Source organism: Pelobates fuscus, chromosome 9 (genome assembly GCF_036172605.1).
Source record: "Pelobates fuscus isolate aPelFus1 chromosome 9, aPelFus1.pri, whole genome shotgun sequence".
In the NCBI taxonomy this organism is placed as follows: Eukaryota; Metazoa; Chordata; class Amphibia; order Anura; family Pelobatidae; genus Pelobates; species Pelobates fuscus.
The window spans coordinates 14,921,776-14,941,150 of NC_086325.1; the positions used below are offsets into that span (position 1 = coordinate 14,921,776).

Below are 19,375 nucleotides of genomic sequence, written 5' to 3' on the forward strand. Positions count from 1 at the left end.
ATGGAGGTGTGTTGGTGTAGTATGGAGGTGTGTTGGTGTAGTATGGAGGTGTGTTGGTGTAGTATGGAGGTGTGTTGGTGTAGTATGGAGGTGTGTTGGTGTAGTATGGAGGTGTGTTGGTGTAGTATGGAGGTGTGTTGGTGTAGTATGGAGGTGTGTTGGTGTAGTATGGAGGTGTGTTGGTGTAGTATGGAGGTGTTTTGGTGTAGTATGGAGGTGTGTTGGTGTAGTATGGAGGTGTGTTGGTGTAGTATGGAGGTGTGTTGGTGTAGTATGGAGGTGTGTTGGTGTAGTATGGAGGTGTGTTGGTGTAGTATGGAGGTGTTTTGGTGTAGTATGGAGGTGTGTTGGTGTAGTATGGAGGTGTGTTGGTGTAGTATGGAGGTGTGTTGGTGTAGTATGGAGGTGTTTTGGTGTAGTATGGAGGTGTGTTGGTGTAGTATGGAGGTGTGTTGGTGTAGTATGGAGGTGTGTTGGTGTAGTATGGAGGTGTTTTGGTGTAGTATGGAGGTGTGTTGGTGTAGTATGGAGGTGTGTTGGTGTAGTATGGAGGTGTGTTGGTGTAGTATGGAGGTGTTTTGGTGTAGTATGGAGGTGTGTTGGTGTAGTATGGAGGTGTGTTGGTGTAGTATGGAGGTGTTTTGGTGTAGTATGGAGGTGTGTTGGTATAGTATGGAGGTGTGTTGGCGTAGTATGGAGGTGTGTTGGCGTAGTATGGAGGTGTGTTGGTGTAGTATGGAGGTGTGTTGGTGTAGTATGGAGGTGTGTTGGTGTAGTATGGAGGTGTTTTGGTGTAGTATGGAGGTGTGTTGGTGTAGTATGGAGGTGTGTTGGTGTAGTATGGAGGTGTTTTGGTGTAGTATGGAGGTGTGTTGGTGTAGTATGGAGGTGTGTTGGTGTAGTATGGAGGTGTGTTGGTGTAGTATGGAGGTGTGTTGGTGTAGTATGGAGGTGTGTTGGTGTAGTATGGAAGTGTGTTGGTGTAGTATGGAAGTGTGTTGGTGTAGTATGGAGGTGTGTTGGTGTAGTATGGAGGTGTGTTGGTGTAGTATGGAGGTGTGTTGGTGTAGTATGGAGGTGTGTTGGTGTAGTATGGAGGTGTTTTATGTAGTTTGGAGGTGTGTTGGCACAGTATTGGTGAGTGCTGGTTTCTAGTGAGAAAGGACTGAGCGTGTTTTAGATGGATGACCTTGCTGTTTAATGCTGCTATTGTTTCATTTTAAATGATTTTTGCGTCCTTTTTTGCATCAGTGACCGGAGCCCTCTCTGAGCAGCAGACAGCGTATGTGTGCAGAGAGACCTTACAGGTAAGACATTATCAGAGTCTGGGACAGACCAGCAGATACTGATGGACAGACAGGCAGACATTGATGGACAGGAAGGTGGGCATTGATGGACAGACAGGCAGACATTGATGGACAGACAGGCAGACATTGATGGACAGACAGGCAGACATTGATGGACAGGCAGGCGGGCATTGATGGACAGACAGGCGGGCATTGATGGACAGACAGGCGGGCATTGATGGACAGGCAGGCGGGCATTGATGGACAGGCAGGCAGACATTGATGGACAGGCAGGCAGACATTGATGGACAGGCAGGCGGGCATTGATGGACAGGCAGGCAGACATTGATGGACAGGCAGGCAGACATTGATGGACAGGCAGGCAGACATTGATGGACAGGCAGGCGGGCATTGATGGACAGGCAGGCGGGCATTGATGGACAGGCAGGCGGGCATTGATGGACAGGCAGGCGGGCATTGATGGACAGGCAGGCAGACATTGATGGACAGGCAGGCAGACATTGATGGACAAACAGGCAAACAGTGATGGACAGACAGGCAGTCTGAAACAGTTAAGAATCCCAAACGAGTATAATTTCTTACTGTGACTGTGTTGAATAACTCTCTATAGTATGCTTAAAGGGAGCAATACACACTCACCCTTCCTTTTTCCTATACACAGGGTCTGTTTTACCTCCATAACCAGGGGAAGATACACCGAGACATTAAGGTAGGTACACCAAGACATTAGGAAGGTGATGGTGATTTTATTCCTACTTCCTTACTCTGTCCTCGTCCATGTTTTCACCAGAACATGTAGATTGCAAGCCCTCTGCTCAAACAATGCAAACAATACCAATGTGATTACATTCCTTGTGCGTCTGTTTCAGGGAGCAAACATCCTTCTCAATGACAAAGGGGACGTTAAATTAGGTGAGTGTCAGCTCTTGGGTACGAAAGATCCCGGGCAGTTGAGTTTTGTCTTGAAGTTAATTATTTATCTCAAGATCTTTAATTAGCGGTCTGTGGATGGTGCCATCAAGTTTGTACCAATGTTTTTGGCTTTCTCAGCCGCTCTGTTGTCGCCTCCCGCTGAGGTACCCCCTCACATTCTCAGAACCTACACAATCCCCCAGCTCCCTTCTTCCATGACGCTCTTCTTTCTCTTTGCAGCGGATTTTGGGATATCCGCGCAGCTCACGGCCACTTTCGCCAGGAGAAATTCTTTTATTGGGACGCCATATTGGTAACGAAATAAAAAAAGGGCCTATAGTGTCATGTACTGCTCATAACTTTCTATTTCCTTGTTATTTGTTTATTTATTTTTTATCCTGCTTTGGAGTGAAAATTCTGCTAAATAAATGTTTTTTTTTTAAAAGAACAGACGTCGCACACAGAACTTTTTACCCTCCACCAAGTGGGCTCACAGAAAAGAGTGCATCATTTCAGGCTAAATGATTCAGTGGATAATAAAACAGGGATAACCATTGCCCAACTCAATGATTCTCATTTTATTGGCCTCAGAATGGTTGAAGGCATCTCTTCCACTGAGTCTGTCCATTTAAAAACGCAAGCGTCCATAGGAAAGCATTGTAAATGCTTTCCTATGAGACCGGCTGAATGCGCGCGCAGCTCTTGCCGCGCATGCACATTCAGCCGAAAGGGAGGATCGGAGGCGGAGAGGAGGAGGAGAGCTCCCCGCCCGGCGCTGGAATAAAGGTAAGTTTTAACCCTTTACTCTCCCCAGAGCCCGGCGGGAGGGGGTCCCTGAGGGTGGGGGCACCCTCAGGGCGCTATAGTGCCAGGAAAACGAGTATATTTTCCTGGCACTATAGTGGTCCTTTAAAGGGACACTCCAGACACCCAGACCACTTCTGCCCATTGGAGCGGTCTGGGTGCCAATTCCCACCACCCTTAACCCTCAAGTGTATCTATCAGAAAGCCACTAGAGGGAGTTCTGTTTTCTTAGAACACGAAAAGTGTTTTATACTACGCTGGACGTCCTTACGTTATGCATGAGGACCCCCAGCGTCGCCAGAATCCCCATAGGAAAGCACTGAATAATGCTTTCCTATGGGGAGGTCTAATGTGTACGCGGCCATTGCTGCGCATGATGTCTCCCCCGCCGGCTGATGTCGATGGGGAAGGATTGTGGGCAGAGCCTGACCCAGCACCGAGGGTCATCGGCGCTAGATTCAGGTAGGTCACTAAAGGGGTTTTAACCCTTTCAGCAACATGGGGTGGGGGCGGAGGGGGGCACTGCAGGGTCCTGCAGTGCCAGGAAAACGGATATGTTTTTCTGGCACTGGAGAGTTCCTTTAAAGCAGTGTGCTTGACTACAGAGCTTACAATATTTTCTTGCAGGATGGCTCCGGAAGTGGCGGCTGTAGAACTGAAAGGCGGTTATACAGAGCTGTGCGATATCTGGTCTCTCGGGATCACAGCTATTGAGCTTACAGAGCTGCAACCACCCATGTTTCATATTCACCCTTTACGGTAGGTGTCGGGTCACTAATTCTCGAACAGAACCAAGAAAACACTAATCTTAATTAATGCGAGGAATGGGCACATTACATAAAAACCAAGAGCTTCAATTTCAAATTATGTTGTTTCTTGAATTCGGATTACAGTATCTTTCTGATTGGAGAGTTGTGTTTGTTGATTTAATGGTGGGATTTGTTGGGTGATATGGTGTTGGAATTTCGCACACACCGGTAGATTTCTATCACGATGTAGGGTCTCACAAACATCTTCCTTTTTTCTAGCGTTCTCTTTTTGATGTCCAAGAGTGGTTTTCAACCTCCGAAGCTTAAAGACAAGTCAAAATGGTGAGTATCGACTTCTCCAAAGCAGTAAGTTCTTAATGGCAATCAGAGCGACGTCCACCGCCTCTCCTGGTATCTAAATTCTGGGGGGAGATCAGAGGATTAAGAGATTATAGTATTCAATAAACCTTCTGTATTATGTTGCACTAATTAGTGACAAACAATGCCGCCACATAGTGTTATTGGCAGAACTAATTACAGCTGGTCTAGTAGGAAATAAACACCTGTCAACAGGTCAAGAACAAAAAGTTCAAAGCTTAAATTTAACAAAGCAACACATTCAAGTATATACAAAATGTGCAAAAAAAAATAAACTATTGAATGAGAACATACAAACTATACAATACTGTGGGGAAAATGAAAATATTTAAATGTACAAAATATGGTTGAAATTTTGAAGAGATGAAAAAAGGAATAAAAATATTGCATTGTGTCGCAAACCCCTTAAAATGAGAAAGAGGTTCACTGCATCAACTGAAAGAAGACCCATGATGTAATATTAAATGAAATGATAGACACTGGCTGGAGGTTGGTGATCAGACCCCACGTTGATGTAATATTAAATGAAATGATAGACACTGGCTGGAGGTTGGTGATCAGACCCCACGTTGATGTGATATTAAATGAAATGATAGACACTGGCTGGAGGTTGGTGATCAGACCCCACGTTGATGTAATATTAAATGAAATGATAGACACTGGCTGGAGGTGGGTGATCAGACTCCACGTTGATGTGATATTAAATGAAATGATAGACACTGGCTGGAGGTTGGTGATCAGACCCCACGTTGATGTGATATTAAATGAAATGATAGACACTGGCTGGAGGTTGGTGATCAGACCCCACGTTGATGTGATATTAAATGAAATGATAGACACTGGCTGGAGGTTGGTGATCAGACCCCACGTTGATGTAATATTAAATGAAATGATAGACACTGGCTGGAGGTGGGTGATCAGACCCCACGTTGATGTAATATTAAATGAAATGATAGACACTGGCTGGAGGTGGGTGATCAGACCCCACGTTGATGTAATATTAAATGAAATGATAGACACTGGCTGGAGGTGGGTGATCAGACCCCACGTTGATGTAATATTAAATTAAATGATAGACACTGGCTGGAGGTTGGTGATCAGACCCCACGTTGATGTAATATTAAATGAAATGATAGACACTGGCTGGAGGTGGGTGATCAGACCCCACGTTGATGTGATATTAAATGAAATGATAGACACTGGCTGGAGGTGGGTGATCAGACCCCACGTTGATGTGATATTAAATGAAATGATAGACACTGGCTGGAGGTTGGTGATCAGACCCCACGTTGATGTAATATTAAATGAAATGATAGACACTGGCTGGAGGTTGGTGATCAGACCCCACGTTGATGTAATATTAAATGAAATGATAGACACTGGCTGGAGGTTGGTGATCAGACCCCACGTTGATGTGATATTAAATGAAATGATAGACACTGGCTGGAGGTTGGTGATCAGACTCCACGTTGATGTGATATTAAATGAAATGATAGACACTGGCTGGAGGTTGGTGATCAGACCCCACGTTGATGTAATATTAAATAAAATGATAGACACTGGCTGGAGGTTGGTGATCAGACCCCACGTTGATGTAATATTAAATGAAATGATAGACACTGGCTGGAGGTTGGTGATCAGACTCCACGTTGATGTAATATTAAATGAAATGATAGACACTAGCTGGAGGTGGGTGATCAGACCCCACGTTGATGTAATATTAAATGAAATGATAGACACTGGCTGGAGGTTGGTGATCAGACTCCACGTTGATGTAATATTAAATGAAATGATAGACACTGGCTGGAGGTGGGTGATCAGACCCCACGTTGATGTAATATTAAATGAAATGATAGACACTGGCTGGAGGTTGGTGATCAGACCCCACGTTGATGTAATATTAAATTAAATGATAGACACTGGCTGGAGGTTGGTGATCAGACCCCACGTTGATGTAATATTAAATGAAATGATAGACACTGGCTGGAGGTGGGTGATCAGACCCCACGTTGATGTGATATTAAATGAAATGATAGACACTGGCTGGAGGTGGGTGATCAGACCCCACGTTGATGTGATATTAAATGAAATGATAGACACTGGCTGGAGGTTGGTGATCAGACCCCACGTTGATGTAATATTAAATGAAATGATAGACACTGGCTGGAGGTTGGTGATCAGACCCCACGTTGATGTAATATTAAATGAAATGATAGACACTGGCTGGAGGTTGGTGATCAGACCCCACGTTGATGTGATATTAAATGAAATGATAGACACTGGCTGGAGGTTGGTGATCAGACTCCACGTTGATGTGATATTAAATGAAATGATAGACACTGGCTGGAGGTTGGTGATCAGACCCCACGTTGATGTAATATTAAATAAAATGATAGACACTGGCTGGAGGTTGGTGATCAGACCCCACGTTGATGTAATATTAAATGAAATGATAGACACTGGCTGGAGGTTGGTGATCAGACTCCACGTTGATGTAATATTAAATGAAATGATAGACACTAGCTGGAGGTGGGTGATCAGACCCCACGTTGATGTAATATTAAATGAAATGATAGACACTGGCTGGAGGTTGGTGATCAGACTCCACGTTGATGTAATATTAAATGAAATGATAGACACTGGCTGGAGGTGGGTGATCAGACCCCACATTGATGTAATATTAAATGAAATGATAGACACTGGCTGGAGGTTGGTGATCAGACCCCACGTTGATGTAATATTAAATGAAATGATAGACACTGGCTGGAGGTGGGTGATCAGACCCCACATTGATGTAATATTAAATGAAATGATAGACACTGGCTGGAGGTTGGTGATCAGACCCCACGTTGATGTAATATTAAATGAAATGATAGACACTGGCTGGCTGGAGGTTGGTGATCAGACCCCACGTTGATGTAATATTAAATAAAATGATAGACACTGGCTGGAGGCTGGTGATCAGACCCCACGTTGATGTAATATTAAATGAAATGATAGACACAAGCTGGAGGTGGGTGATCAGACCCCACGTTGATGTAATATTAAATTAAATGATAGACACTGGCTGGAGGCTGGTGATCAGACCCCACGTTGATGTAATATTAAATGAAATGATAGACACTGGCTGGAGGTGGGTGATCAGACCCCACGTTGATGTAATATTAAATAGAATGATAGACACTGGCTGGAGCTTGGTGATCAGACTCCACGTTGATGTAATATTAAATAGAATGATAGACACTGGCTGGAGGTGGGTAATCAGCCCCCACGTTGATGTAATATTAAATGAAATGATAGACACTGGCTGGAGGTGGGTGATCAGACCCCACGTTGCTGTGATATTAAATAAAATGATAGACACTAGCTGGAGGTGGGTGATCAGACCCCACGTTGATGTGATATTAAATAAAATGATAGACACTGGCTGGAGGTTGGTGATCAGACTCCACGTTGATGTAATATTAAATGAAATGATAGACACTGGCTGGCTGGAGGTTGGTGATCAGACCCCACGTTGATGTAATATTAAATGAAATGATAGACACTGGCTGGAGGTTGGTGATCAGACTCCACGTTGATGTAATATTAAATAAAATGATAGACACTGGCTGGAGGTGGGTGATCAGACCCCACGTTGATGTGATATTAAATAAAATGATAGACACAAGCTGGAGGTGGGTGATCAGACCCCACGTTGATGTAATATTAAATTAAATGATAGACACTGGCTGGAGGCTGGTGATCAGACCCCACGTTGATGTAATATTAAATGAAATGATAGACACTGGCTGGAGGTGGGTGATCAGACCCCACGTTGATGTAATATTAAATAGAATGATAGACACTGGCTGGAGGTTGGTGATCAGACTCCACGTTGATGTAATATTAAATAGAATGATAGACACTGGCTGGAGGTGGGTAATCAGCCCCCACGTTGATGTAATATTAAATAAAATGATAGACACTGGCTGGAGGTGGGTGATCAGACCCCACGTTGATGTGATATTAAATAAAATGATAGACACTAGCTGGAGGTGGGTGATCAGACCCCACGTTGATGTAATATTAAATGAAATGATAGACACTGGCTGGAGGTGGGTGATCAGACCCCACGTTGATGTAATATTAAATAAAATGATAGACACTGGCTGGAGGAGGGTGATCAGACCCCACGTTGATGTAATATTAAATAAAATGATAGACACTGGCTGGAGGTGGGTGATCAGACCCCACGTTGATGTGATATTAAATAAAATGATAGACACTAGCTGGAGGTGGGTGATCAGACCCCACGTTGATGTAATATTAAATAAAATGATAGACACTAGCTGGAGGTGGGTGATCAGACCCCACGTTGATGTAATATTAAATGAAATGATAGACACTGGCTGGAGGTGGGTGATCAGACCCCACGTTGATGTAATATTAAATAAAATGATAGACACTGGCTGGAGGTGGGTGATCAGACCCCACGTTGATGTGATATTAAATAAAATGATAGACACTAGCTGGAGGTGGGTGATCAGACCCCACGTTGATGTAATATTAAATAAAATGATAGACACTGGCTGGAGGTGGGTGATCAGACCCCACGTTGATGTGATATTAAATAAAATGATAGACACTAGCTGGAGGTGGGTGATCAGACCCCACGTTGATGTAATATTAAATGAAATGATAGACACTGGCTGGAGGTGGGTGATCAGACCCCACGTTGATGTGATATTAAATGAAATGATAGACACAAGCTGGAGGTGGGTGATCAGACCCCACGTTGATGTAATATTAAATTAAATGATAGACACTGGCTGGAGGTGGGTGATCAGACCCCACGTTGATGTAATATTAAATTAAATGATAGACACAAGCTGGAGGTGGGTGATCAGACCCCACGTTGATGTGATATTAAATAAAATGATAGACGCTGGCTGGAGGTGGGTGATCAGACCCCACGTTGATGTAATATTAAATGAAATGATAGACACTGGCTGGAGGTGGGTGATCAGACCCCACGTTGATGTAATATTAAATAAAATGATAGACACTGGCTGGAGGTGGGTGATCAGACCCCACGTTGATGTGATATTAAATTAAATGATAGACACTAGCTGGAGGTGGGTGATCAGACCCCACGTTGATGTAATATTAAATGAAATGATAGACACTGGCTGGAGGTGGGTGATCAGACCCCACGTTGATGTGATATTAAATGAAATGATAGACACAAGCTGGAGGTGGGTGATCAGACCCCACGTTGATGTAATATTAAATTAAATGATAGACACTGGCTGGAGGTGGGTGATCAGACCCCACGTTGATGTAATATTAAATTAAATGATAGACACAAGCTGGAGGTGGGTGATCAGACCCCACGTTGATGTGATATTAAATAAAATGATAGACGCTGGCTGGAGGTGGGTGATCAGACCCCACGTTGATGTAATATTAAATGAAATGATAGACACTGGCTGGAGGTGGGTGATCAGACCCCACGTTGATGTAATATTAAATAAAATGATAGACACTGGCTGGAGGTGGGTGATCAGACCCCACGTTGATGTGATATTAAATTAAATGATAGACACTAGCTGGAGGTGGGTGATCAGACCCCACGTTGATGTAATATTAAATGAAATGATAGACACTGGCTGGAGGTGGGTGATCAGACCCCACGTTGATGTAATATTAAATAAAATGATAGACACTGGCTGGAGGTGGGTGATCAGACCCCACGTTGATGTGATATTAAATTAAATGATAGACACTAGCTGGAGGTGGGTGATCAGACCCCACGTTGATGTAATATTAAATTAAATAGCAGACACTAGCTGGAGGTGGGTGATCAGACCCCACGTTGATGTGATATTAAATGAAATGATAGACACTAGCTGGAGGTGGGTGATCAGACCCCACGTTGATGTAATATTAAATGAAATGATAGACACTGGCTGGAGGTGGGTGATCAGACCCCACGTTGATGTGATATTAAATGAAATGATAGACACTAGCTGGAGGTGGGTGATCAGACCCCACGTTGATGCAATAGGCTGATATGTAAGATGTTACAGTAATGAAACAGTCGGTTGTATTGCTTTGCTGTGTCCGTTCATATATAGGAAACACATTCCCAACTCAATGCTTTCTCTTTCAGGTCTGGAGGATTTCACAACTTTATAAAGGTGACATTAACAAAAAGCGCCAAGAAGAGACCCAGCGCCTCTAAACTGCTGACTGTAAGTGCCTCAGTAATTAGGGAAAACACTAATTATACAATAAGGTGCAATAAAAATATAGTCTCTAATAATACATTAAGCTGTAATTCTAGAATAAGCTGTAATAATATACTCAGCAGTTATAGTACAATAAGCTGTGGTAATATTCTAAGCTGTTACAATAAAATGAGCGTTAATTCTAGAATAAGCTGTAATAATATACTTAGCAGTAATAGTACAATAATCAGTAGTTTTAAATGTTTGCTCAATCCATATGGAAAATGACTGTTTTATTCTGCATTTATGTTCCATCTGTGTATTTCACTTCTCCAATAAATTTTATAGTAGGTCTATTAAATGAAAAAAAACTACATTCCTTTAGGCTTTAATTTAGAATCCTATGCGGATTCTTAGTATTTCACCCCATTGCATAAAATGACACCACTCATTCTCGGTTTTCTCAACATTCTTATAGATGTCGAGGATTAATATCAGAGGTCTCCTCACTTTTCCCCTGATTTTTGTCCTCACAGCACCAGTTTGTCGCTCAGCCCGGACTCAACGCTTCTCTCACCCAGGAATTGCTGGAGAAGTTACGAAATCCTGAGAAGCAGAGGGAAACTCCTTACCCAGAGGAAGAAGAGGATTTTGAGGAGGTGAAGGAGATTTCAGCTAATATTTTAGATGGATCTACAACTGTGGCATGGTCACCAGTGGTCTGGTGGGTGGAGCATGTGGTCTTTAGTATTGGTGGGTGCAGACTACTTTTAGAACACCCTCTGGTCCTGCATCAATTAGAGCACTCAGGATGATAACCTAGATGTGGTGCTCTGATTCACAGAAAAAAACAGACTTAGAAGAACTGGCAGTGATGTTCTTCTAAGTCTGTTCCTATCATTAGTATTAGTATTCATTAGCTGTTCCTATCATTAGTATTTTTTGATCTTCCCATCTACAGGGAGCTGTAAGAGTTAATCTATAAGCTGGAGGTCCAAGTAGATGCTCAACTCTCTCCGTTGGCTGTAAAAGTATAGTTTCTTATACTAACTAAACTCTTAATATCCTTTTATTCTGACAGGTCCATCCAACATTCTCTCGCATCCTTTCAAAAAACCGCCACTCCAAAGCCAGCCGTTCTTCTTCAGACATACAGCGTAGGTACTGGTGGATATGAGAAGGACTTGATGAAGCCTTTCTGAATACACGCAGTCTAATGATATCTTTGTGCTCTATCTTTCTAAGTGCGCCAGATCCATTTCCAGAATTTGGCCGTAAAGGAGGGGGTAGAATTTGGATTCTCATTGGTAAGAATGATTTCAATATTTCTCTAACATGCATATCCATGTACTACATCCCCAACCCATCTCACTGCTACCATCACACTCCAACCCATTTCACTGCTACCATCACACCCCAACCCATTTCACTGCTACCATCACACCCCAACCCATCTCACTGCTACCATCACACCCAACCCATCTCACTGCTACCATCACACCCAACCCATCTCACTGCTACCATCACACCCAACCCATCTCACTGCTACCATCACACCCAACCCATCTATCTGCTACCATCAAACCCTCCTCCAATCTCACTGCTACCATCACACCCTTCTCCAATCTCACTGCTACCATCACACCCTCCTCCAATCTCCCTGCTACCATCACACCCAACCCATCTCACTGCTACCATCAAACCCTCCTCCAATCTCACTGCTACTATCACACCCCAATCCATCTCACTGCTAATATCACACCCCAATCCCTCTCAATGCTAACATCACACCCCAATTTATCTCACTACTACCATCACACCCTCCTCCAATCTTGCTGCTACTCTCACACCTCAATCCATCTCACGGCTACCATCACACTCTCCTCCAATCTCACTGTGACGGACTGCCTGGCACCCCAACCGGGTACCTCTGTCAATCGCTGCTTCCTAGTACTTGTGAGAACCATAAGCACTGTCCTGGAAAACCATAACCACCGTAGACTCCCACAAACCGCCGCAGCTTGGTTAGGGATCTTGTCGTCCTCCACCCACCATGGACCCAAGACCAGGATCCAGCTTCCAGTGGGTAGACCTCTCCTAGCCCAGAGAGCGTAACAGGAACAGCTCTTATAAGAGCTAGTGATTATACTCTGGGGAGTATTGTGATATAGCAATCCTCAGAGTGTATGTAGTTCTCCAATCCCCCAAACATGGGCCAAGACTTCATGAAGGGGTAAACAAATTTCTCTTTAATGGGAGCCACACTTGACCTTTTATGACAATGCCTATGCAAGGGGTATGCCCACATAGACCTTGTTGGGGACTCCGACACAAAGACACAGACCAATAAGAGCAGTGATTTAAATGCACGACACTCCCATACACAGCACACAATCAATTAGAATTAGATAATTAGATCAGTAATTGTACTAATTCTAATCCAATTATCCAAGCATATGGTCTATGGTTCGTGCGGCTGTTTGGTAAACGAACCATATAGTTCCAATTGCACAAACAGAGCCTGTTTAAAGTATTTTAGCCAGGTCTATTGCAGGGGCCATAGTCACTAGGTAGGAGGCTGGCAAACAGGCCCCTCCAAAAACCAGTGGCGAGGTTACTTTTCGCCACACTCACTAATACCATCACACACACTAACCTATCTCGCTGCTACCATCACACTTTCCTCCAATCTCACTAATACCATCACACTGCAACCCATCTCGCTGCTACCATCACACTTTCCTCCAATCTCACGAATACCATCACACTGCAACCCATCTCGCTGCTACCATCACACCGCAACCCATCTCGCTGCTATCATCACACCGCAACCCATCTCGCTGCTACCATCACACCGCAACCCATCTCGCTGCTACCATCACACCGCAACCCATCTCGCTGCTACCATCACACCGCAACCCATCTCGCTGCTACCATCACACCGCAACCCATCTCGCTGCTACACTCACACCGCAACCCATCTCGCTGCTACCATCACACCGCAACCCATCTCGCTGCTACCATCACACCACAACCCATCTCGCTGCTACCATCACACCGCAACCCATCACGCTGCTACCATCACACCGCAACCCATCTCGCTGCTACCATCACACCGCAACCCATCTCGCTGCTACCATCACACCGCAACCCATCTCAGTGCTACCATCACACTGCAACCCATCTCGCTGCTACCATCACACCACAACCCATCTCGCTGCTATCATCACACCGCAACCCATCTCGCTGCTACCATCACACCGCAACCCATCTCGCTGCTACCATCACACCGCAACCCATCTCGCTGCTACCATCACACCGCAACCCATCTCGCTGCTACCATCACACCGCAACCCATCTCGCTGCTACCATCACACCGCAACCCATCTCGCTGCTACCATCACACCGCAACCCATCATGCTGCTACCATCACACCGCAACCCATCTCGCTGCTACCATCACACCGCAACCCATCTCGCTGCTACCATCACACTGCAACCCATCTCGCTGCTACCATCACACCGCAACCCATCTCGCTGCTACCATCACACCGCAACCCATCTCGCTGCTACCATCACACCGCAACCCATCTCGCTGCTACCATCACACCGCAACCCATCTCGCTGCTACCATCACACCGCAACCCATCTCGCTGCTACCATCACACCGCAACCCATCTCGCTGCTACCATCACACCCCAACCCATTTCACTGTAACCACTACAGTTAGTTATTTATGGTATCAATGCTTCGACTGTCCTCTAAGGTTAATTAGAGAGTGAGCTTAGGGGTAAACCAGTAGCTGTGCATTGGAATCACTCATTAATTCATAAATGTCTGACTATAAATAACTACTACACACACTGTTATCAGTAGATTCAACTTTACGTGCAAATCCAGTCCATTTCAGTAAATTTGTCATGATTCTGTTATCATTTTTTTTTTTTTATTATCTGTATTTGGATTTTTTATTACACTTGGTTATCTATATTGAGTACCAGTCAGTGTTTGTCACAGATATATATATGTATGAAACACGTTTATGTAAGATGCTTCTCACATTTCTCCTACCGTTATATATGTCTTTTTTTGTCTTTTCTCCAGAATAAATCGTTTGAAGGAGAAAGTGATGTATGTCAAGCTGTGTCTGGCCGAACGCCCTGCATCAGGTGAGCTCTGAGGCCGGGAGAGAAGTCACATTAAAGGACTTTTTCACTGAACCCTGAACCATGTATCATGCTAAGTGTGATAATCCCATCTGTCCATTAATACGTGTTTAGCTTATAAGGAAGGTTAAAATGTTAGTCATGACACCCCATTTAGATTGGAGAGCAGGATTACGGGAACCATCAGATAAGGTTTTAACCTCTAGTTTCCATTTAGAGATTTTTACCTCAAACAAAGGGTTAAACGCACAGGAAATGTAATGAAGAACAAGCCAGGACGATGGACTCTGTATTGCTGTGTTTGTTGTGTATATGTAAAATGATCAATCCATTAATATTGCAGGGGAGAAGACTCTGATGATGATGACGATGATGATTACGATGATGTTGATATGTAAGTTTGCAGGGAACTAAGAGCCTCTTCCCTCTCAGTTAGTGAGACCATCCGCCTCAGCAACTTGACTCCACTCCTCACTTATTTTCATTTACAGCACTTTGATGGCAAATGAGAAGGTTAAGTACTGGTTTTAACAATGTTGCTCACTAGTGCCACCTTCCTGATTTATACGGAAATGTAGGAACCAAGTTGGAGAGTGTTGGCACATAGCAGCAAAGAACAGGCCAGTGCCATTCATGAAATGGCCTCCAGAGGGTAAATAAATATAGCAGAAAGTGCACTGTTTGCAGGGTCCAAATACTAAACCTGTATCACATCCTTATCGGAGTTTGGTCGAAAGACCATATTTTAGGCTATAATCTAGTATGGAGCATTTTCTAAAACTGTATTTGATTTTCCCACAGACCGAGTGCTGTTGATCCCAGTATTGACATATTGCCATCCGAGGAAGTCCCCCCTCCTCTCCCACCCAAGGTGAGGCAGACACCCCACTTTGTTGTTTACCCTTCCCCTACACTGTAATTTATATTCATTCCCTCCTCCTGTCTCTGCCCCACACGCAGCCCAGATTCCGCACCTCGTCAGCTGAAGCCGGCATGAAGCCGAACAGATTACATACTCCTCCCACACTGGTGCGCTGCTCTAGTGGTCCCAGCGTCCCCAGGAACGCAGAGCAGGCATGGCCGCAGTGTGTATGGAACCCGCTACCTGCTGCAAGCTCTGGTGAGGATAGGATGCAGGCCGTGGGGAGGGGTAGGGTTCATGTGAACCAGGTCTAGTTTAACAGATCAGGCTAGATTCGAGCTCCATAACAAGCAGCCGTAATCATTCCCCATTAGAATAGCAACCATGAAAATCTATCAAGGCAAGATTACTCCTTAATTCTAAGTAAAAAACGAAAAACAGCGTTATGGCAGACATATGTCGCAATTTAATAAACTTTAAAAGATTCATTACTATTAGAAATAATTTTTTTAATTAATTATCGAAAACCCCCATAGATGTTAACAGTGACTCCTGTAGATAAATCATTTGAAAAGTTCTTGTCTTTTTAGCAGATTATGATCATTTGAGAAGCTTATTAAATTTAGTTTTTTTTATATATCCATATAGGTTTTGAAAATTTTAACATTTTGAAAAACAAAATAGTTTTAAAAGTTTATCCAAAGATCATTTTAAAGCATTTAATTAAACAATAGTCGATCAAGACTCCGGATGTGAACACTGTTTTCGCTGACTCTTTCAGTCGTGGCTAACCGTAACTTGCTGTATTTGCTGTCTGCCAAGTTCCCCCCTGGTTTTTTTTTTTTTTTTTTAATTCTTTATTTTTGTTGTGCAGGTAGGTACATGGTTAGGTCAAGCGCCACAACAGCGCACACGTTGTATACATAGAAAACAGTGGCAGCAGTACATGCACATTTTTATGTTTAGGATTTTAACAATTCTATCTGAACCAATATAGTGTGCTTAATAATAAGTAGTATACATGGTAGGTAATGGTGAAAGGTTAAGGAGTTATGCCTGTGAAGGCTTGCTAGGTGTAACAAAGAACAAGTAACTTATACGGTTAACTTCGAGTATGAGCAGGTGCGTTGCCAGAGTGAGGTTACATATAGTATTACAAAATTTAACATCGTATAACGTAGTAATGATGTTGGTTGCAAGGAACAGTAGTTTGGTCGGGGCCCTAGGGTGAAGGTGGATGGCTATGACGATAAAGTGCCGTCCTGCAACCAACACAGTGAAAAAAGAAAAAATTAAGTCTGTCCTGCTATATACATACATGCGGCTCTTATTAAATAACATTCTTTCTACGAGAGACTAGATACATATGTCTGAGTGCAACGTAAGGCTAGAAACAAATGCCTGTTGGGTTCTACTCTCTTAATGGAGAGGATAAAGAAGGTTTCCTAAAACGTAAAGCAAGTTCGCTTAACGTAAACTGCACATAAGGCAAACATAATTGTGACGTACAAGGTGGAAACAGTTGAGGGTCATTCTAGGCTAGTTTGTCTAGTTCCTTGATGCTTTAGCTGTAGCTGGCTCTGACATTGACATTTAAATGGTTAGTACTATGTTTTAGGGAATAAATGTTAAAACCACCATGGAAGTGGGGCACTATACACGTTTGTGGGGCACGAGTATCCCCCTGGTTTTTGAAGGCTTAGACTAGGGCACGCGATCACAAATCTATATGTTTAAAAAAACAAAATGAGCTTTCAGTTCATGGAAATGCCATGGAAGTGGTCAGGAGCTGCCGCAAGCTTCTCTCCCGCCTGATACGTCTTATTAATGGGATTTTGCATATAATAAACCTAGAAGCTATTCACAAGGTGTTAGAGAGTACTGAGAACAGCTCAATTAGGCTGCACTTTGGTGGGTCCCCGCTCAGATCTCAAGCTGGTTTAAGCTCATCTTGTGCCATTACAAAAAGAGCCAGGGTCATTTGCATATCAGACCGATCCCACCCAAAACGGTAATCCAGATCTGAAATGCAGGTCGTCTCTCTCTGCACGAGAGATGCAGCAATCCCAGATGATCGTTTCAGCCTTGTAAGGCCTCGTCAGTGAGGTATAGCTGACTCCTTGGTCACGGTGCCTAGAGGAGAATCAGCATTTTGGATCTGTTCCGCTCTTTTGGGTGGGATCAGTGTGATATGCAAATGAACCGGTTATTTTTGTCACGGCACAAGATGAGCTAAAACCAGCTTGAGATCTAAGCTGGGACCCACCGAATGGCAGGTTATTTGAGCTATTGTCTCTTCTCAGTATTTTCTTGCACCTTGTTTTTTTTTAGAAACTATTCACTAAGGATCAAATTGGTGAGTACTGACAACTGAATGATACAATTCAGTTAAGGTTGCTCTTATTTTGTATTGTACCTCAAACTATTTTTAGAGAGAGATCTTTAATATTCTACAACAGAAAAATAAATGATGTCCTTAGCAGGAGGGGGTGAGGTATGCGAGGATCTATAATATTATACAATAGAGGAGCGATAGAATGTGTCCTTAAGGTCGGGGAGGGAAACCTGATAGAAGGAGATAGAATGTGCCAATGAAGGATGCAAAGCTAATAATATAGGGGAATTCTGGTAATATTTTCTGGCATCCACTAAACCATTCTCTTCATTTCAGAGCCATCTCTTGTAATACAAGATCTTCCATCTATACTGCCACCAACTTTACCCCCCAAAAACAGAAAAAATCAGGTAAATCCCAGAACAATAATTATGAAAATCTTGCAAAATAAATTTTTTTTCATAAATTAAAAAAGTGCATCCAAAGAATATGAAATAATTTAGAAAACTTATCCAGCAATATTAAATTGAGGCAATAGTTTGTCGTGATGGTCAAGAGATCTGCCCAATTATGTGGTCTTTGTCTCCTGTCCAATTAAGAGATGGGAAAAAAAAACGATGGTTGATGGTTAGGGCACAGTAACTAAATGCTGATTTTATTCACAGATCAAATGAGAAGTGAGCAATAGTGGGGAAAAGAGAGGAACAATAATATAAATATATATATATATGTGCAAGCAGGAATTTGCAGACAAATTGACTTCAGCTACTGATGAGAGACCAGCAGTGATTGTGTGTTTTTACTTCTCACTGTGTCTGTGTCATTGCGCTTAGTGTGAGGCTGGTGACGTAGTTAAGTTACTGCTCTGCCTAGCCAGTGCCACTGCCACCAACTTTGATTCACTGATTTAGAATTATTTCACTGTTTTAAAAAAAAAATATTTCAGATTATATGATTTGTAGTGCGCTTCTCTGCCACTGCTTGGGCTTTGCAAGTTGCAATACTCACAATTAGCATTGCAAAAATACATGATCGAGCCTATCCATTACGCTAGGTAATATTTAGCCGGTTTTGCATTGCAGACACTTTTTCACTCTATTTTGGTTGGCCAAAATCGATTTTCCTGAAATGATAGTATTCACAAAATTCATCAAAACCAACATATTTTTCTAGACAAATCAAATCAGATGAACCAATTTTTTTTGTTCTATACACAACTCTAATGTGAGTCCCCCATAGTATTTATGTATCCCTGAGTACTGTGCGAGTCCCCCATAGTACATATGTATCCCTGAGTACTGTGTGAGTCCCCCATAGTATATATGTATCCCTGAGTACTGTGTGAGTCTCCCATATTATATATGTATCCCTGAGTACTGTGTGAGTCTCCCATAGTATATATGTATCCCTGAGTACTGTGTGATTCTCCCATAGTATATATGTATCCCTGAGTACTGTGTGAGTCCCCCATAGTATATATGTATCTCTGAGTACTGTGTGAGTCTCCCATAGTATATATGTATCCCTGAGTACTGTGTTATTCTCCCATAGTATATATGTATCCCTGAGTACTGTGTGAGTCTCCCATAGTATATATGTATCCCTGAGTACTGTGCAAGTCCCCCATAGTATATATGTATCCCTGAGTACT

The 19,375-nt window shown here is 43.2% G+C and overlaps 1 protein-coding gene across 4 annotated transcripts in view; it reads left to right on the top strand.

Moving 5' to 3' along the window:
- Window positions 1-19,375, top strand: part of MAP4K1 (mitogen-activated protein kinase kinase kinase kinase 1) — a 108,983-nt gene that overhangs the window by 80,142 nt on the left and 9,466 nt on the right. For all 4 annotated transcript variants that reach the window (XM_063431256.1, XM_063431254.1, XM_063431255.1 and 1 more), the window contains 15 exons: window positions 1,252-1,307; window positions 1,969-2,016; window positions 2,177-2,219; window positions 2,460-2,532; window positions 3,651-3,782; window positions 4,052-4,114; window positions 10,305-10,386; window positions 10,899-11,021; window positions 11,444-11,519; window positions 11,608-11,669; window positions 14,466-14,530; window positions 14,871-14,921; window positions 15,329-15,398; window positions 15,488-15,647; window positions 18,061-18,134. In XM_063431256.1, the coding sequence (XP_063287326.1) occupies window positions 1,252-1,307; window positions 1,969-2,016; window positions 2,177-2,219; window positions 2,460-2,532; window positions 3,651-3,782; window positions 4,052-4,114; window positions 10,305-10,386; window positions 10,899-11,021; window positions 11,444-11,519; window positions 11,608-11,669; window positions 14,466-14,530; window positions 14,871-14,921; window positions 15,329-15,398; window positions 15,488-15,647; window positions 18,061-18,134 (1,178 nt within the window). The remainder of the gene's footprint in view (window positions 1-1,251; window positions 1,308-1,968; window positions 2,017-2,176; window positions 2,220-2,459; window positions 2,533-3,650; window positions 3,783-4,051; window positions 4,115-10,304; window positions 10,387-10,898; window positions 11,022-11,443; window positions 11,520-11,607; window positions 11,670-14,465; window positions 14,531-14,870; window positions 14,922-15,328; window positions 15,399-15,487; window positions 15,648-18,060; window positions 18,135-19,375) is intronic.